Source organism: Lynx canadensis, chromosome A1 (genome assembly GCF_007474595.2).
Source record: "Lynx canadensis isolate LIC74 chromosome A1, mLynCan4.pri.v2, whole genome shotgun sequence".
NCBI lineage: Eukaryota > Metazoa > Chordata > Mammalia > Carnivora > Felidae > Lynx > Lynx canadensis.
Window position 1 is genome coordinate 11,209,381 of NC_044303.2, and position 21,498 is coordinate 11,230,878.

Below are 21,498 nucleotides of genomic sequence, written 5' to 3' on the forward strand. Positions count from 1 at the left end.
ATCACTTCTAATAAATTGGCTTCTCAGCCTCATTTTATGAAACAGATAACACCCTCCTCAAGTTCCTTGAAGCCGGCTTCCCTTTGATTTTCCTAATATCATAACTGCCTTCAAATTTCTCTAGTCCCTTGGTCTCTTATGCCCTCTGTTTGCCCTGCACCTGCTGCCAGAATGTGTTCTCACCGAGAAGCAGTAGCCCAGGGATCAGAAACTCTAGGTACTTGGACTTGCTTCACTAACGTTAGTTTAATAACTCCCGGCCCCAGAAATGTGAAAGCGGCCAGCAGCAGGGCCAGCCGCTATAAATAAGCTCATTACCTAAGTGGTCAGGAAGAAAGGGTTTCAAGAATGTTGTAGCCTCACTTTATCAGAGAGCTAAGGAATTTGGTTTGACCGTAACAGATGTCCGGGATTCTCCCATTTCAGTGGTGTGGGCTTGGAAGGTTGTTTAGAATGTCTGAGATTGTACAGAAGATGTAAGGAATCTTTCAAACATGAGATTTTATAGGAGATCCTGCACTGTAATTACTTGAGACCTGGGCTCAACCCTCCCCCCCTACATTTCTTTTCCCCTAAGTGTCTTGCTTCTAATCCTACCTGCAGGAACCACCTCCAGCAGCAACACAGTGGTGGCCGGCCAGGACAGTTTCCCAGATGCCGAGGAGAGCAAGATATTGAAAGAATCGGATGAGAGGTTGGTGCACAAATTTGGCTTAAGGTAGTATAACTTTCAGCAACAGTCTATACAAAAGCACCTGTAAGAGTTTGTTGTGTTGCATAAATCACACACACACACACACACACACACACACACACACAAATTCTTCTTTGCCTTTAGAAACACAAACTGACTCCAATTCTGCTCTGATATCTCTAAAGGTAATGCTTTCTCCCTGAGAAAAGCCAGAGAAGACAAAGATTAAGAGGGATGTCATTCTGCTGGCTGAATCCCACTTACCGCAGGGGTTACTGCAAACCACTGGTTGTTCTGCTAGTGGGCACAGACCATCTGGAATTAGAGGGAATTTCCACGTGAAATTTTCAAATCTGATTGGGGAATGATTGCTTAGAGATTGAGCAGTTGTCTTGAGGCGAGTCTTATAAAGCATCATCATTTTTATTTCACCTTTACATTGTCACATTTGGCTAGCCAACAACAGCGCCTTTTCCTGCTAGAAGAAGCCTCTATTCCCTTTACATTAACTCTTTAATGATATTTCTCTTGCCCCTTTACCGTGCCTAGAAGCTACTCATAAATTCATAAAATCTGCATCACTATTTCCTGTGGTTAATTGTGAGGAGCAGAGAAACAAAAAGAAATAAAAAGGACTCAAATTAAAAAATAAAAATTAGGATGATTCTCATGGTGTTGAAAACTCCTCAGCCTGGGCATTTTCTAGTGAAAACTACCAGGGAGCCCTTTCACTTAAGAAATGAGTAACAAGGAAGAGACGCTCACAAATTCAGGTTGGAGATAATTTAATAGATCAGATAATGAAAATAATCCACTTAGCCCATAATGCTTTCAGATGCTTCATGATGGTCCTCAGGATTTCATCCTGTGCACAAGAATACAGCGGGGGTGGGCGCCTGGGTGGTTCAGTCGGTTGAGCAACTGGCTTCCTCTCAGGTCATGATCTCACGGCCTGTGAGTTCGAGCCCCGGGTCGGGCTCTGTGCTGACAGCTAGGAGCCTGGAGCCAGCTTCAGATTTGTGTCTCCCTCTCCCTCTGCCCGCCCCCCCCCCCCACCCCTGCTCGCACCCTGTCTCTGTTTCTCAAAAAATAAATAAACGTTGGGGCGCCTGGGTGGCGCAGTCGGTTAAGCGTCCGACTTCAGCCAGGTCACGATCTCGCGGTCCGGGAGTTCGAGCCCCGCGTCAGGCTCTGGGCTGATGGCTCACAGCCTGGAGCCTGTTTCCGATTCTGTGTCTCCCTTTCTCTCTGCCCCTCCCCCGTTCATGCTCTGTCTCTCTCTGTCCCAAAAATAAATAAATGTTGAAAAAAAAATTTAAAAAAAAAAAAAAAAGAAAAAAAAAATAAACGTTAAAAAACAATCTTAAAAAAAGAATACAGCAGGGGCGGCAGGTGGAAGACGATGACCTAAGACTGACTGCGTCTGGAGTTCTGAAGGCTCATTTCCATTTCAGGCCTCCTCAGATTCCTCAGTGTGTTCGTGACTGGGTTGCTCCACTGCCTTCGGGCAGATGCTTATCCATATGAGCTTTCCTTCAGGCTAAATGCCCAAACCCAGTGGCTCATGATCATAGACCTCGTCCTTCACAGATCTCTAATATAAGCCTTTCTTTCTTTCTTTCTTTCTTTCTTTCTTTCTTTCTCAGAAATAAGTTTTTTATGAAAGGTTTTCATACTCCGTACATCAGTGACAATACGAGATTATTAATTAACACGTTTTTAATCTATATTTGTCAGTACCTTCTTTGGAAAACTTCCTCATGGTAAATAATCACATTATCTCTCTAAAGAGATTTCTACTTTCTTTTTTTTTTTTTATTTTTTTTTCAACGTTTTTATTTATTTTTGGGACAGAGAGAGACAGAGCATGAACGGGGGAGGGGCAGAGAGAGAGGGAGACACAGAATCGGAAACGGGCTCCAGGCTCCGAGCCATCAGCCCAGAGCCTGACGCGGGGCTCGAACTCCCGGACCGCGAGATCGTGACCTGGCTGAAGTCGGACGCTTAACCGACTGCGCCACCCAGGCGCCCCGAGATTTCTACTTTCTAGTTGGAGTGTAACATTCTTTATCATTTATCGTCTAGACTGAATTTGCCGGCTTAATTTTATTTAGGGTGGAAAGGTGATGCATGTCTATCAACATCTAACTACAGAAGCCCCTTTGGATTCCTGAGTGTCCTGCGCAAGTTTTTAGTGGTGGCCCTTGAAATTAAGCTAGTCATCTCTGTAATATTGAGACCAGGCAACACCTCTAATAGAAGCTTTCTCTTTAGCTCTTGCTTTCCTCCTCCCACACTGTATCTCTGTTGGCCATTGGAAAGCCTGATGTAGTTAGGTACCCACACTTTTTATACGTATTCATATATATCTACTTTTTTCCTAATGCTGTATCTATTCATGCATAGATTTATTGATCATTTTATATATATTCATATATATGTGATCATACATATATGAATATTTTCTCCCAAAGATCATTCCATCGATCATATAATACTCCACCTGCACTATTTCTCTAATGCATTCTCTCTTTTCCATGAAAATAGACTGTGCGCTCAGCCTAAAATGTCTCATTTCTCTTCTCTCGTCTACTTATTACCTTTCCTTCCTTGTCGACCCTGTCATGCTGATTTATAGGTACTTGTACACACGCTTGTCTCAACCACTCGATTTTAATTCTTGGAAAACAGAGACCATATATCTCTTATACACATTGCTATCCTCATTGATTAGACTACTGTGTTGCACATAGTGGGCATTTTTTAATGTTTAGTCGGTATGTGAATGAAAACTGGAGAAATCTCACAGCCCCAAAGATAAGCTGTCCAAACTCCATTTAGCCCCTCTTTCTGCCTCCCTCTTCCTAACCCCATTACAGAAGACAATTACTTACCCTTTTCTTTACAGTCCTTGTAGACAAAGAGTCTATAGACATAATTGCTCAGAAATACTGACCAAGGTGCTGTGTTACCCAACCCCTGGGGGTCCTAGTCACCAAAATACATTGTTGGGCTCCAGGGGGCCCCATGGAGTTCTGCAAAGAAACAGGCCTGATGCCATGTTTTTTACAGGTAGATTAGTGGTCCTTTGATGTCTTTCAGAAATACTTAATACTATTATTGTACTAACAAAAAGTTCAGATAGGTTATGGTACTGTTAATGCAAGGGCAATAGAGTAAGAGCCGAGCTAAGAAGAGAGTAAGATAGTTGTGTCAAAAGTCCTCATGAAGGACAAATACTAAAAGCTAATACTAACCTAACCTTGAGTTCTTCAATAGCCAAAGTAAAAAAGAAAAGTACGGTGAATTTTATAACTTGCAGTGTGTAAAAATAAGCAAAAATGATTCATTGGAAGCTACTAACAGAAACTACCCTAAATTCAAAGGAGGATTTTATCATGTAGGTGTTTTTTTTTAATCAAACAACAAAGTGAAAATATATTTTTATTAAAATTGCTGTTCATAGCAGTTTGTCAAATACGCAGAACCAAACTCCATAAGTGTTTTCAATGCATCAACCCTTAATAAAAGCTTATTTTTTAAATTTGTACTTCCATGAGGGGCGCCTGGGTGGCTTAGTCGGTTAAGCGTCCAACTTGGGCTCAGGTCATGATCTCGCAGTCCGTGAGTTCCAGGCCCACGTCAGGCTCTGTGCTGTCAGCTCAGAGCCTGGAACCTGCATCAGATTCTGTGTCTCCCTCTTTCTCTGCCCCTCCTCTGCTCGTGCTCTCTCTCTCTCTGTCTCTCAAAAATAAATAAAAAAAAATTTTTTTTAAATGTGCTTTAAAAAAAAAAATTGTAGTTCCATGAAAGGGTTTTTCATAGAGAACCAAAGCAATAAACTTTAAAATGCATAAATTTCTGGCGATCTGTGTTGATACAGGGATAGAGATTAATAATCTACCAAAAATTACCTAAGTATTAATTTGAGCTAAATCAGCAGAATAAAAATTCAGAAAAATATTTTGTCCTTTTAGTTTTTCTCTTATCGGAGCTATATTCATGATATATTTCTTAAGACATGTACCTTTGACATTAAAGGGCCATTTGGTCTACTTAATCCTTCAAATTCCTCTAAAGTCAGGACCCAAAATTATTTTCTTTAAGCCAGAAAAGCAAAGGAAAACAACAGATTTTACACTTAGGAGCCAGTTTTTACTCTTTCTATTTTTTTATTTTTTATTCATTTATTTATTTTTTTTCTTGTCAAGCTAACGCTTTGCTGCACTATGGTTTTGGTCTCCTCCGGAGTAAGAACAGTCTGGAAGGGGCTTGCTGCTCTTGTTCACCTCAGCTTCAAAACATCTGCCTAACTCTCCTTTAGATGTATCTCAAAGGGAAAGAGAAGGATTGTCATCTATTCTATAATTCTTCCTGCCCGGTCCCCCCAGAGCATGATTATAAAACCAACATATACCATATATAGTTCTTGAGCTCTCTGTCCCGTGGAAATCTCCAGATGTGGAATTTTTTCATTACTCTGCTTTTGTTCTTTGCTGAATGAGATCTGGACTCTGCATACACCATTTTTAATGTTGCATTTATCAGCACAAATGTGATTAAAGAACACCTTCAGAAGGTAATAGGCTTGTCACTTTACTCATCTTGTAAGTTCGGTCTGATGTAGACAGACTGAGCAGATGTCCTAGATGTTCTGTTTTATGGATTCACAAAGCAATAGCCCAATAGCTATGACAATAATGTTTGAAATACAGAGTTACTGGGGGAAAGATGACTGTCAGAAATCTGCTGCATACATTTAAGAAGTGCATAAAAGCAGAGTCATTACTGTCTGTTACATTACTGTGTTCCGTAAATCTAAATCAATGATGCAACGTTCTGAGGTTATATACCCGGGACAAGGCAGGCATCTAAACGGAACATCGAGTACTTTTTCCTAAAGCATGCCTTTTTCTCCATACACTGGAGGATAGCAGTAGCCCTGAATTTCCCAGTGTTCTAGAGGGAAATAAAGCACTGATCTGTGGTCAATTAAGGCAGAACACCCAGTCAGTAATGAAGGAGAACACACCTGCTGTGGTTTGAATTTTCCAGATATTTTTAGATGGACTTAATTCTTTGCTTTGGCAGCATGTATACTAAGTAGATAAAACCTGTTTATGTCATTTTATATAAAATAAATATAGACATAACACTTTATCAACACTTCTCCTCAGCCACACTCTTGCCCCACATTATAGGCCTTTGGATAATAAAAACGCTATTGATTTGAAAGCCTTTGGTGCCCTGAAGAGAGAAGGAATTCTAGAAATTCAAGGTAGAAATATAATAATTAATACCTTGGTGGTTAGATGTCTCACGGCTTGGGAAACATTCTTGCATTATTTCTTTTGATTCCCACAACAATTACAGTGAAATAAAGGGTGAACTATTTATTTTTCCTTTTTGGCAGGTGTGGAAATAGGATCCCTAAGGAGATACGGGACCTGGCCAAGGCCACAGAGCTAGTGAGGGAGAGCTCAGTACTAAAATCACCTGTTCTCCTGCTCAGAGGCAGTATGGCACTAGAAGCATCCTTCTACTGCCGCCTTCCTGTGGTTGACACTTGACAAGTTGTATAACCCTACCCACCCTATTTCCTCACCAGGGACCTTTTCCTGAAAACCTTCACATCATTTTAAGGGATACTGTAAAGCTGACGAAGCCCAAGATTTGTTATGAAACCATTTTTGTATATTTCCATTTCTATCTACATTGACTTAATTAATCAGCAATTACGTATTGACCACCTACCATGTGCCAGGCAACCATGTGAACAAGAGGTTCCTATTACTCAGTGCCGTTGCTATTTTCTTTCTAACCAAATGCTATCTCCTAGTTCAATTCAGATATTAGCCTGAAAATATTGATCTCATCGAGACTTGAACCTGTGCTCCTGAGCAAGAGTGACTACTGGCCCTCTCGAGAAAAACAGAATGTTAGGGGTACAATTTTTCCAGGATTTCTTTAGGAAAAGCATCATTGGAACTTGCTGCCAAAAACTCAACCACTAAATAATAGTATGTGTTTATGCGTAACAGCACATACACGCACGTGTCAGTATTTCTGATGGTTGTTCTTGTATCTGAAGGTTTAGTAACGTCATCAGAGCCCACACCCGCCTAGAGTCAAGATACAGCAATAGCTCTGGAGGATCATATGATGAAGATAAAAGTAAGTACCAGCAGGATGTGGGGTTTCAGATGGAATGCAGGTATTTGGAGAGTAGAAAATGAGTGTTTTGATTATTCTTGTTCTAATGACTAAAAAGGGACCCATAAATATTAAGTAACCATGTGATCCGACTGTGCAGGTAAGCATAGAGTCAGCATCTTAAAGTAAAAACAAACTCCACAGTGGGCAACTCAAAATCAGAAAACCTCAAACTACAGCCCAAATCTGTACTTTTATATTCCTGGCATTTTTTCCTTGGTGATGCATCTGGGGAAAGGCTAGTAAGAAATTGTCCATTTGAGAACAAATGTCGCAGCTCAATTTTTCAACCTATCTTAGAGCATTTGACCTTTAAGCTCTGTGCGTCAGCTCACCCTGGGGAGGATCGGTTTTCACCGTGAGTCTCTCAATGGCATAGTCTCAGTAGCCAAGTGAAAATTACTAACCTGGGAGATATAATTGTCACAGGAATTTCTTCGTACCCTGAGAAGGTGGGAAAACCAAAAAGGTCAATGCATTCATTTATTTTGTTTAAGCCCTGAACAGCTTCTGTGGGTACGGAGCAGGTAAAGGGTATCATTTGGTCACAAGTTACAGAAATTCTGGAACCAAAGAACACTTCCTGTGACATTTCAGTATGGTGAGGGAATCAGTAAACTGTCTGATGGGATTTATTTGTCTGTTTTGGTGGAAATTGTAAATGTGATGGTATTTCATGAATTACGTTCATTTTTTAAGTCACTTCATAGGACCTTTGTAGCTGTTGTTTTGATTTGTTTTGTTTCTATGGAAAATGTGCCAACTGGGTAAGAGCTAAGTCATTCCAATGACAGAATATTTCAACTGTCCTTACTCTGCTTCTTAATGCACGGACAGGCAATTCTCCAGCATTGAAAATACCAATGGAAGGGATGTCTAAGTTACCATCCTCTAACTTAGGTTAAGTTTCAGCTATGTCCCTATAAAACTGCTTATTGATGTAAGATAAAGCTATTTGTATTTTCACCTCTTCCTGTGTCCCATCAGGGGACTGTACCATCCAAACACTGGATATTTGCATCTCCCAAGCACCGACCGTCAGTTTTAGATGGGCCTAGATTTTACAGAGGAGGAGAGTAGTAGTTGAGAAATGGAGAGTTGTTGGTACAAGAAAAGTCTGGTTGCTGTGAGATATTTCAAATTTGAGGACAAAAAAATTGCATCATAAAAAGGTGAAGCAGTCAAATCCTGACCCCCCCCTCCCTCAGAATGTGCGAAGCCTAACAAAACATAACACTCCATGACTGTGGATTTATGTTGCTCAATTTTTGGTCCATTAGTAAGACCCAACAGTCGCTTTCTGAGGCGAATCCTGACCTTGCCCCCAGAAACTCCCTTCCCTGACATCCCAGAAGTGGGCGGTGTCCAAGCACCTGCCCTTGTGGGGAGCCTCAGTCTTCAGAGTAGAAAGACACCCCCTCCACCCACTCTGCTAACCGGTTAGTCAGGAATATTACTCTTTGGCAGTTGATTCCTTTAAAGTGTGCCTCTTGCTCTGGCTCCTGGACATAGAATTTGATAGAATCACTATAATAAAGAAAGAATTATTTTGAAAATACATAAATAGCAAATTTCAGAGGATAATTATAATAATAATTATGTCATTATATAAACTCAGACCACTGGCTTTAGGGACAAAAATAAAAAGTAATGGAAGTATTTGTGAAGGGAAAAACAAAACCATTGTGAATAGTTGTAAAGGGTTAAAAAGAAGTCTAATGTTATCGTTATGGCATCTACTTCACCTAGAAATGTTTTTTTATAGATTTGTTTTGCCTACGTAAACAGTATTTTAATGGGAAAATTTTGGCACAGAATTTGAATTCATTTGAGTCATGTGTCAATAATATGCTTTACATGATTACGGTTATTGACCAAAGAAGTTCCAATTCATGGCATGTTGTTACGGAACTGAGAGCTTATATTTTAAATTACTCATTATGAGAGAAAATGAAATGAAGTTACTCAAACATATCCTCCCTTATCACAGAAAGCCCAGAACATATTAAGGTCCTTTTCCAAGTGTTTAAGGAATAGACCTTGACTCTGGCTGTCTGGAGGGTAGCACCACATCTAATAGGGGACAAATACCCTTAGGACTTTGGTAACTGGGTTCTCCCTGATGTATTTTTGGTTCTAGCTACACAATTAGGGATATAGCCTATGCTACAAGAAAAACAAAGATTGGTAGGCTCAATTCGAAAACCTTATGGCCAGCCATCTGGTATATGTTAAGGGTGATTATTTTCTCCCTGAATTCCTGGAAGGATTAGTAGAGATAGGAAGGGTAAGGAGAAATCAGGTGAGACCTAGTGGCCTGAGGCTTCATAATCTGGGTTTACCCAGATGGAAAGACCATGTGCAGCCTCTTAAAAGTATTTTCTATTAAAAACAAAAACAAAAACAGACAAACTATACTACCTTGAGTAAAATGGACCAGAAAACTGATTTAGACCTAGATCTATAAAGATCTTCCTATTAATATTATGTAAGCTGTTTTAGAGCTACTTAAAATACCTGGATAATTTTCCAAGGCCATATGTTAGTGTATGTGTCTCCATAATAAGGCTACAATCTAGTTAGGCTGGATAGCAGCTGAGTCCTAGTGGTTTAGACCTGACTGTAGAAAACCAGTTTCAGGCCAACTTACTCCTAATCCAACCACCAAAAATCCAACACATTTTTGCTGATGGGCTGTGTACCTGAGAACATCATTGAAACAAAGAAAATTATATACTTTCCTAACAGAAATATCACGTTTCTTTTTTTGGTGGTCTCCCCATTCTTTGGTGGTCTCCCCATTTTTGTTCTCCTTTTAAGTTTCATTATAGAGTAGCTGATTACTTAGGAGTACATTTTGCAACCAGCTTATCCTGGATGGTTATTCAAGATGTTAATTTGCTGAAAGTGAAACATCCTGTAGGTAGTTTACCCGGAGGTCTGAGATGAGATGAGGAACTGTCACACCCGCTTTACATTTTTTTCTGGACTAAAACTGTTGTGGCCTAGCTTCGTGGCATAGAATTTATAGGGTTCCAGTTGCTCGATTTTTGGTGCGTTAGTAAGACCCAACGGTCGCTTTCTGAGGCGAATCCTGGCCTTGCCCTGGAAACTCCCTTCCCTGCCATCCCAGAAGGGGGCTGTGTCCGAGCACCTGCCCTTGTGGGGAGCCTCAGTCTTCACAGTAGGAAGACACCCCGTCCATCCGCTCTGCTAACTGGTAAGCCCAGCCTTCTACAGGGGACCAGCAGCCTCGAATCTGTGACCTCTCACTGCCTTTCAAGAGTGCAGCCAAGAAAAACTTTATTTGGGAGAAATTGCCTAAAGCTGATCTAATACATCGTTCTTCTTGGATACACCACAACTCTCCAGATTGAGCCAGCTTGTCTGAAGCCATGTACCTGGCTCATATCACGTGACCCCGAGAGGAAATGTCGTCTTTGAATGCCACCCGCCTCTATGGAGAGCATTATAAAAAAAGAGCGCCATCATGAGTCTGGCTAGAGGCTTATCAATTTTGTTGACCTCCTAGAAGAACTGGCTCTTGGTTTCGTTGATATGTTCTATTATTGGTTTGTTTTGGTTTTTAGTTGCTGTATCATTTATTTCTGCTCTCATTTTTATTATTTCCTTCATTCTGCTGGATTTGTGTTTTGTTCGTTCTTTTTCTAGCTCCTTTAGGTATGAGGGTAGGTTGTTTTGAAATTTGTTGCTGTGCTTACTTTAAAGATATTGTTGAGGAAGTTCATTCATTCAAAAAATACTTGTTGATTCCCTGCCACATGTCAGATACTGTTCGGGGAACTAGGGAAACAGCAGCGAACAAAAGAAAGTGTCCGCTGTCGTGCAGCTTGTTTGAGAGTCGGAGGAGGCAGTCAGTGCTGGGGAATGGGTGATCTGTGCCAGAAAGGAAAATTAAAGCAGGGTGAGAGGCGGAGGGGATTTCAAATGATTGGGGATTTCCTGGAAATCCTCTGCAATAAATTGATGCTTGGGCGAAGGCTTGTGTGAAGTGGAGGAGAGAACCACGTGGCTCTCCAGGACAGCTCTGCGGCCAAAAGGAAAGCTAGAGGTGAAGTCCCTGAAGCTGGGTGGTGCCGAGCGTGATCACAGAACAGCAAGAAAGCCCAAATGACTGGCGTGGTGTGGGCAAGGGTGCTGGTGGTGGGAGATGAGCCAAGGGAGAAACAGCAGGAAGACCGTGTAAGGCCTTAAAGGCCATGGTGTAGAGTTTGGACTTCATTCTGAGTGGAGAGGGGAGCCACTGGAGAGTGTGAAGCAGAGAGAAAGACATGAATGAATGAACTGTTTTAAAATGACAGCTCTGGCTTCTCTGTGGAAAAACAGACTGTAGCGGGGCCAGGACAGAAGCAGAGAAACAGTAGGGAAGCCATTGCAGTAACCATGTGAGAGAACATAGTGCCTTACCCTGGCAGTGATGGAGATGGTGAAAAGTGGACCTATTCTGGATATGTTTTGAAGGTACAGCTCACTGAATATGATGCCAAGTTACCTAACCTCTATTTCCCTTCTGTCAGGTAGGGGTAAGAGGTACCCATTACTGGGCTATTAATTATTAATATAATGTACAACGCATAGAAAAGTGCCTGGTACAAAGTAGGTATTCCCTGTGTTAGCTCCTAATGTACTTATTTTTATTATTACTATTATCCTCATCATCATTATCATGATTATGAGTTGGATGCGAGATGTAAGAGAAACGTCACAGATAGCTCCTGTCCTGAGCAAACTGGAAACATGGAATTGCATTTTACTGCAATGGGGAAGACTGGAGAAAGCCCAAGTTCTTGCAGTGATGAGAATGATTTAATGTTTTCTTTTTGCATGTCTGTATTTCCCATTGATCTGTAGTGCGTAATTGTATATTAGATTATCAAAACATAAAGGGACTAAAAAATCTAATCAAGTAATGCTAACCCATTGATCCTATGATTCATACTCACCAAATGGGATGGTTAGAGAGTTATTTTTACTAGCCTAAATTTGTAAGATTCTTTCTACAAACACCAAATAGGGAAGACAAAAATCATCACTCCCTAAAAATAATGCACGCTTGTCTTTCTCACCCTATAGATGACCCGATTTCTCCGTATACGGGCTGGCTGTTGACTATTACAGAGACCAAACAGCCACAGCCCTTACCCATGCCTTGTACTGGAGGATGCTGGGCCCCCCTGGTTGACTACCTCCCAGAGACTATCACTCCCCGGGGACCCCTCCACAGGTAAGTAGCATCTGTGGGTAGTGGGAAGCGACTGCTTAGATCTGACTGGACTTTTCTTCCCATGAGAAGAGGGAGATCATTCCAGGTCCTGTCAAATGAAATGACCTTTGAAATCAGAGGGACCATGCGTGACTTTAATTGCTGTTCTCAGCACATTTGGAGCGTTTGGTTGACTAGCAACCAATGTGCAAAGCTGCCTTGTAACTCAGAAGTTTTTCTTGATGTAATCTGAATGTGGATATGCATTCTGTGATGATTTTTAGATCGTGAGTAACTGGAAAAGAGGGCCCTTTTCTCCTCTTCCTCCCTCAGCTCTTATCACCTAGCAACGAGTAAGACTCCCTATTTTGTGATTAGCTCAGCGAAAGTTTCTTCTTTCTGTGGAATTCTGTGCTTTTTCGGAAAATAAATTCCATTCCCTGGAATAAGCGTCTCGCATAATTCTTCAGCAGGGCTCAAGAGCTGTATTTAATTGTGACTTAATGATCTGTCAGTGTGTTTCCATCCTCTTCAGAAGTTACATTAATTTCACCATGTCATTGATTAGGTGCAATATTGCTGTAATTTTTATGACTGAGATGGTGGTGGATCACAGTGTGAGAGAAGATTGGGCTCTTCATCTACCATTATTACTCCATGCTGTCTTCTTAGGTAAGATTGGATCGAAGAGGAACTCTGGACTATGGGGTCAAAACCCTACAGACACAATCCAGAGAGCTTTCCTTTTACATTGACGTCCTGCTTTCCACAGTTCTGAAATATTTAGTCTCTTCCATTTTTCATCGCTTCTATGTGACATCTGCTCTACAATCTCAGTTGATCGGTCATTGCTTAAAATTGCCCTATTTCTGCACTATACAGTGGTACCTCGCTAATGCTATATCTATAAAGATACCCGAAACATATTGGGCCTCTCTGAGGGTCTTCGGCTAGATGTGATCGATTTAAAGCCGTGAGATACTGTCCGCACACAGACAGAAAGAAGACAGAGCGCAGCAGGCCAAACACTGAGATTTTAAAATAGCCAAATGGTAAAATAAAAATGGGAAGAGGAACAAGCCGGGGAGGCTCAGAAGTTTAGTTAGAGAGCGATGAACAAAATTAGAATCCCTTCAGTTAACAGGGAGACCCAGGGAAGAGAACATCCCAGGAAGGAGGAATGCTAACCATGTCAAAAGCTACTGAGAGGTCAAGAAAAGTCCATCTATCAGCATTTTATGAGAACATTTGATTTAAGGAATAAAACATTTTTCCTAAGCCCAACTTCTTTATGTTGGTAACACAAACAATAACAAAGAAAACTGAACATTCTTTCAACATGTTCCTCCTGAGTAACTTGGAATCTTTACTATCCCTGGAATCTAAACGAGCTTAAAACTTGTTTATACTAAGAGATTCCACTTTTTGTTCCAGGTTTGGACCATTACCGGCCTGAAGTCTTTGAACACAGCAAAAAATTGCTTCTTCACCTCTTGATTGCCCTCTCTTGCAACAGCAATTTTCATGCCATTGCTTCTGTGCTCCTGCAGACTCGAGAGATGGGTGAAGCTAAGACTCTAACAGTTCAGCCGGCTTATCAACCGGAGTATCTCTACACAGGTAACAAAAGAAGGAATAGCAGAGACCCTGAGACAGAATCACAAATACGAAGATAACTGAAGGTATCTGTGGAGCCCAAATTAACTTCTCTAACGTGATCACCACCCCCCTACAACTTGCCGAGTGAGCAAGTAGGAGCACAATAAATATGCACCATTTCACTTGATGTTAACTTGGTTTTCAAAATCCTTTAGTATTGAATATTTTCAAATGTCTGTTTCCTTATTATTATGATTGCTGCTCTCATTAAATATGTTCCTACTGATACATTGAAAATTATGTCCTTCGGCCAAGAGCATCAGTCTAAAACACTGAAGGATGGGAATGCCCAAGACCGTGACGACCCCCATCACCTTGAGAGCAGGTCATTGCCAAGGTGCCAGGTGTATCACTGTGGACCTTCTAGTTCCCCTGAAGGAATTTTCACCCTTTTAGTGACTGCTTTTCCTGGAAAGCACCACGGGTGGAAGTCTACTAAGAACCATGGCTGTTTTGAAACCAAAATGTTCTTTTTAGAAATAAGAACAGAAAGCATTAGATGAGTCATGTTTGAGTCTGTGTCCAGCTATTCATGAAAACTTTCCCGAAAGAGTTGACCAGTGGGTTTCATTTAGAATCAGAACGTTTAAAATACCTTAAAATGATAGCGAACTAACATTCCTGAACATTTTGTACGTTGCATTGGCGCTGGATATGGTATGGCACTTCATATGTCACCGTATACTTTATTCATCACCCTGAAGACGATGTGCCTTTTACTTAATACTTGTACTCAGTGCTGTCTTGTCCTTTGACAGACACTAAGATTTTCCTCTGGGAAACAAATACTGCGTTACTAAGTCTGAGACATAAGGACTACTGACCTCAGTTTAAGCCCTTTAGTTTAAACCAACCTACACTTAATTGAAAAGAACCCATCAGCAGCCACTCAGAGACACAAAACTCCTCACTATAGACGTTAAATTAAAAGAATCTGAAGACTTCTGGCTGTCCTAATTCCCCAGGATAAGGATGTATTCCATTAAGCACATGGTCTTAGACTGAGAACATTGCAATGCCCGTTAAGTTGTATATCTCTGAGTACATCAGTTTTGCATTCACTATACCACTCTTGTGGCATACAGTGGGGCTTTACAAAACAAAACACAATGTACCATAGGCAAGACAAACGGTGGAAGCTAAAATGATTGAATCTGTAGCACACGTGGCATACGAGTACAAAGGGTTTGGAAAATGTCTCCTTTTCATAAACATTGATTAATTCTTACTGAACACCTACTTTCAACTGCGGTTGCTCTCAAATCCAAGCTAAAAAAAAAATCGAAGCTAAAAAAACCTGTGTGCTAGAAATTATTGTCTTTATCTTATTATAATAGGAAAGTTAGCTGCAGAGAAATTATATAGACTCCCTGAGATTGCACAGCAAATGGCAGAGATGATATTCAGGCCCAAGGCTTCTCCTGTTTCAGTGTATCTTCAGACCACCAGAACTATGTACTTTTTGCAATTATCAGGTAGGAGAAAAGGGATGATGGCGTATCTACATTTTCAAACCAGCAACACCCAGGGATGTAGAACGATAATCAAATATGAGGTGGGGAACAAACATAATATTTGTTGATACCGTATTTCTTTGACTACCACGAGACATACTTTATCAAAACATAGCAATATCCACATAATATTCACAGTTGTAAGCACATTTACTCAAAACATAACATCTATTATTAGGTGCTCGTATCCTCAACACTGGTACCATTTCACATATTTAAGTGGTCGAATACGCAAGAATAATTTACTAACAGCACAGGTGGGTCCAGATGTATAGGGAAACTGTCCGTCGGCCTGTGCACATATGCATGTGTGTGCACACAGACGCATGTGCACACGCGCACACACGCATACACCACTTCTTTTGCAGAAAGCATCAATTCAAACACCAGGCTACAAAATAACAGATCCCTCTCCTATTACCCAGTACACTCTGGTTTACACAGCAGTGCAACTATTCCACAAGCAAGGAAAAACTATCAGTCTCGTTTCATCATAACCATAGTTGAAATCAAATGTTTTCTCCAAGAGATCCAAATAACTACACCCTCCTGTATGCTCACCTCCTAACCTCGGTAAGCACCCTGCCTAGCACATTCTACCTTGACCTTCTTGTCCCACCAGGTGGCTTTGACTTCCTGAGAGAGGACCAGTCGTCCCCAGTGCCAGACTCGGGGCTAAGCTCCAGTTCCACGTCCTCCAGCATCAGCCTGGGGGGCAGCAGTGGGAACCTCCCGCAGATGACCCAGGAGGTGGAAGACGTGGACACAACCGCTGAAGCGGATGAGAAGGCGAACAAGCTCATTGAGTTTCTGACGACCAGGTAGTGAGGGCTCAGGGGACGCAGGCCTGTTTTTAGGTTGGTCTTTTGGGGAAGTGGCATCACTTTAGAACTTGACAGATGAAAAGGCGAGCCCGTGATTTTAGCAAAGCCTTCTTTTCTCTTCTAAATTGCATCTGCTGGAGTCTGTGTACAAGGCAGATACTGGCAGAAGTCTGAGATCCCACTGATGGCACAGTTGACAGGCAGGAGGTTTCGTGTAGAAAGACAATGCAGCAGATGGAGTCAGGACACGGTAGCGTCCCACGGTGAGGACGACTTTAATCATCTATTAGAGCTGCCGGGATCTGGGAGTTCTGAGACTTGGCAAAGCACATCCTCTGGAAACCAAATATATTAGCCACGGTCGACCCAGGAGCAGCTGCGGAGGGGACCATTATCTGCTCTTCTCATCCAGAGCCATTTATAAATGGAAGTCAGAAACAATAGGAAGCATGATGGGAAAGGAAGCAAACTAATAATCAAAATCAAGAAAAGCTGCAAGCAAGCCATCCTGTCTTTTCAGCTCTTCTTCTGGTTCTTCCACTGAACAATTTAGCTTGTAAGGCTTCAGAATGTCTAGCACCCTGAGGTGCAGTATTTGCATCAAGAAAATCATGCTTACCTGGGACTCTATCGCAGGGAGGGGACCCTATCCTTTCTCATTAATCCCAGAAGTCTAGTCTGTATAGTTGTTATCTGATACCCCCATGATCTTTCTTTCTCTCGGGAGTGCATCAGTTCATACAAAAAATGAAAAAAGAGCATTTTCTTTCCTCAGTTAATGATTCAGAGTATTTGCAGTTCACAGCTCAATACAGGACTTAATGAACAGGAAGCTAAGGAGGAGGGAGCCTAATGGTAACTACATCCAGGATATTTCAGAGACCTGAATGGTCTGTGGGGAAGAAAAGTGTGCTCACCACTCAACACTGTCAGTACCTTGCATTGGGAAGAGTGTTCTTCTGAAATTCTCACCTCTGGCTCCATCCTGTTCTTTCTGTTGAAAACCAAGTAGATAACAGAGGACGCATCTTCGGTTCATTTCTACAGTATTTGGTAGTCTAATGATATGATCCTGATAAAAGCATTATCTCTGCAAATCTAAAATATACAAATGTCTAAGTCTGTATGCTAGTTAACATTTTATATCATTTTATTTGACAAACATGTAGCACCTGTTTTGTATAAACACCGTTCTGGTGAACTGAGAGGTTTTCACTTGGTGAGTAAATTTTGTGAGGTTTTCATTTTGTGAGTAAAACATAAGAAAAAATATGCCTCTGTGAATTAGCTAGATCCCTTCTGAGTGTGCTCTTAAGCTTTACCAGACTGAAATTTACGCCCCCATTAATCACTAAACTTTCAAAATCACATTGCACCTTTGGAGTTACAACTGCATAGGTGGTTTTTAAAATACAAAATGACTATATTTAAGTGGTTATATTTTTAACGTTTTGTATGTTTTGTTTAAGGGCATTTGGTCCACTTTGGTGCCATGAAGACATCACACCCAAAAATCAAAATTCAAAGAGTGCTGAACAGCTTACTAATTTTCTACGTCATGTTGTATCCGTATTTAAAGACTCCAAATCAGGTACTTTATCCAATTTCCCCAAATGCCACTTTCACCGTTTTCTGTAATGGAGCATATTCTTCCCATTATAACCACACATTATACATACATACAAACTTATATACGTATGCATATGTGTAAATATATGGTTCTATATTTGGCACCGACAGCAGGAGAACATTCATAGGGGAGCCTTGAAGCTTATTTCAAATGTGCCTAAGTGAATGATTGTTAATGTCATGTATTTTTGCGTTACGCTCTATCAAATAATTCCCAGAGGTCACTGTTCACCTTGCTGCGTCTACCTCACTCAATTTAAACTACTCCCTCTAATATTAATTTTTTTCGAGAAGGCCATGACACAACACATGCAGGAAAAGATGTTCAACATCACTGATCATCAGGGAAATGCAAATCAAAACCACAATGAGATATCACCTTACACCTGTCAGAATGGCTAGAATCAAAAAGACAACAAATAACAGTGTTGGCGAGGATGTAGAGAAAGAGGAACCCTCACGCACTGTTGGTGGGGATGTAAATTGGTGCAGCCAATGTGGAAAATGGTACGAAATTTCTCCCCCAAAAATTAGAAATAGAAATATCATATGATTCAGTAATTTAGCTACTGGGTATTTACCCAAAGAAAATGAAAACACTAACTTGAAAGGATATATGCACCCCTGTGTTTATTGTAGCATTATTTGCAGTAGCCACGATACGGAAGTAACTCAAGTGTCCATCCATAGATGAGTGGATAAGGAAGATGTGTGTGTGTGTGTGCACGCACATGTATGCGTTTGCATGTGTGCGTGCATGTATATAGTTGTAGATATGTATTCATTCCATATATATTCCATTGATACAATATGTATATTTTATACATAATGGAATGTATATAACAGAATATATAATAATGGACTGTCATACAGCCATAAAAAAGGACTAGATCTTGCCATTTGTGACAACGTGGATATACCTACAGGGTATTAAGCTAAGTGAAGTAAGTCAGATTGAAGAAAAAAATTGCAACATGATTCTACTCATGTGAAATCTAAAAAACAAATGCATTAACAAAAAGCAGAATCAGACCTATAAATAGAACAAACTGAGGGTTGCCAGAGGGAAGGGTGTAGGGAAATGGGCAAAGTGGATGAAGGGGAGAGAGGGATACAGGCTTCCAGTTATGGAAGGAATAAGTCACGGGACTAAAAGGCACAGTGTAGGGAATCTAGCCAATGATAGTATGATAGTGTTGTAGTGTTGTAGTGTTGTATAGTGATAGATGGTAGACACACTTGCAGTGAGCATAGTGAAACATACAGAGAAGTCGAAGAAGTCAAATCCCTGTGTTTTACACCTGAAACTAATGTGACATTGTGTGTCAAGCATACTCAAATTTTGACATTTTACAAAAAAGCAAAGGCAGCCATGAGTAATAAATCTTACTGACTGTATTCAGACTCAACTGTGAAAAACTGTCAGATTTGAAAACTGGTTTAAAAAAGAATTTTGTGATAAAATGTCTTTGACTTTGAAAGTATTTGCTAATAATTCCTGTGCCGATGATCATTCAATATTCTGAACACACTGTGATTCTTATGTAGATTATAATAACATCAGGATGTTTAAGCCCTTAGCTACATACCATTCAGATTCGACTTGGCCTGGGCTGATCTGTGTGTGAAATTTAAATCTGGTTCCTCAGCGTAATGCAACAACTACCCCTACCTTTTTTCACACACCAGGCTGACCAAATGAAATACAGCTCGCTAGCTTTCTCAGCTGCTCTGATAATTAGCACATCTCACAGTTTGAAACATTCCAGATTAGCCACATCTCTTCTCATTATCAGAGGCTGCTTTCTAAAAAAGCAAAAAATACTGATAAACTGAAACGAGTTTCTCATTTCAGGAATAGGAGTGACATTTCTTGTTTTGAGCTTGTTTGGGAAAGTTTGTGAAATGTCACCACCTCTTATACTGCTATTTCCCCCACTTAGAAGTCACTTAATAGTTGAATATAACCCAAAGGAAGAAATTTACTGTTTGTGTACAAACCCTTAATTGGCTTAAAATCTTTGATTGCATGAAGATGATGAAAATGAGAAAACTCATGAATCCCTGTACTGTTTTCCCAGAGGATGCTTAGAGTCTGAGTCTTTTCACATCTTGCCCCAGACATTTTTACTCACTACAGTTTCTTTATACATCTCTGCTCTCGGCCTGTTTCCACTGTAGCACAATAAAATATGTTCCTGGAAACACTTGTATTAAACAGGGTAGCATAACTGCTACAACACACAACCCCCAAAGCTCAGAGGCTTAACACAGTAGAAGGTTACTTCCAATCACGTAACAGTTCAGTATAGAGTTGAACTGTTCAGTTTAAAGAGACTTTAATTTAGATAGCCTCTCTTAAGGACATTGGCATAGTTTGGCAGGCGGCCTTCCACATGGTGCTTCAAAGACCTTCCTTCTGTGGCTCTGATCACCTCGGCTCAGAGGTCCTCAGCCCTCTTCATCCAGCCAGCAGGTGGAGGAAGAGAGTGAGTGGAGGATTACTCCGGAGGAATTTACACCACACGTGGCTCGAACGTGGCTCGAACGTGGCATCCATGCTTCTTCCCACATTCCACCAGCCAGAACTCAGGCACAAGGCCACCACTGCAAGAAAGGCTAGGAAATGTAGGTTTGCTGTGTGACACGTTAAATAGCCTTTCTTAAGGACATTGTCATGTCATTGGTGGCACTGTCACCAAGAACATGGTGGGGTGCTATAGTCCTACCAGTATAGTTCTAGCCGTCAGGTCCATTCTGATTTCAGTAAGTTTTGTTTGTTGACCGAGGATCTAACACCACACATAATAAAATTAAGTTGGAAAATGAAACAAAATAAAGGTACAAATTCCATTTTGAAACACGATCCATTCATAAATTGTGAACTGCCTATATGGGTTTAATCCTGTATTTCCTACCTTGAATATGCCTAAGTCCATTTTCCAGGGCCCTTTGTTTGCTCTGTAGGAACATCCTCTCATATAATCCAAAGGTCCCTAGGGTCAAACAGCCAGGCAGCAGCTAAGAACAATGACATTAAATGCTCCCTCCTGGTTCACTTTCATGTGACCATCAAATGTACCACGGAATCCCCTAGATCACAGAGACAGCCAAAATCACTGTTTTCGTCTTGTCCTCTGACTTTGTAGTCAGTTTTTCTCCTGCAGAGAGGCACAGCAGAGAGTACAGATCAATGGCCCAGAGTTCAATCATGTGCTTTACCTTACATTTTCACTTCCTTCTGATCAGGTGGTTTCCTGATGACTGAGATTACCTTCATGCTATTGGAAGAACCAATATTCGGGCGAGAGTTGAGATGATGGTTGCCTTCTTGGCAACATCTGCATTTCAATATCTGCATATTCATAGACTATTCTGAAGAGCAAAGACTTTGGTAGAGGCCTTGGTTGTGTTCAGAGTTGATGCGATCTATTAACAGCTTTCCTCTGCACAAGTACTCTGAAAACTTGTTCCTAACAAATTCTCTTATGAAAAAAGGAGTGAAAGTACTCTATGCAAAAAAGTACTTCAGAAGAACAATGTAGAAAAATGGTAGGGCAATAAACAAGAATACATTTGTGAGTATATTCTGTGTCAGACACTGTACAAAGCATTTTTTAAATCGTCGAATTTTCACAATGACTCTATGATACAGATACTATTATTCTCCAATTAAAAAAAAAGAAAATAGGGTCATAGAGACTACATTTCTTTTCAGAGTCCCAAAACCCCTTGTTCAAA

The 21,498-nt window shown here is 40.8% G+C and overlaps 1 protein-coding gene across 8 annotated transcripts in view; it reads left to right on the plus strand.

Annotated features, from left to right (window-relative positions):
* FRY (FRY microtubule binding protein) overlaps window positions 1–21,498 on the plus strand; it is a 345,429-nt gene that overhangs the window by 262,837 nt on the left and 61,094 nt on the right. For all 8 annotated transcript variants that reach the window (XM_032593499.1, XM_030308908.1, XM_032593559.1 and 5 more), the window contains 7 exons: window positions 604–694; window positions 6,786–6,868; window positions 12,002–12,152; window positions 12,700–12,803; window positions 13,566–13,751; window positions 15,927–16,125; window positions 17,598–17,719. In XM_032593499.1, the coding sequence (XP_032449390.1) occupies window positions 604–694; window positions 6,786–6,868; window positions 12,002–12,152; window positions 12,700–12,803; window positions 13,566–13,751; window positions 15,927–16,125; window positions 17,598–17,719 (936 nt within the window). The remainder of the gene's footprint in view (window positions 1–603; window positions 695–6,785; window positions 6,869–12,001; window positions 12,153–12,699; window positions 12,804–13,565; window positions 13,752–15,926; window positions 16,126–17,597; window positions 17,720–21,498) is intronic.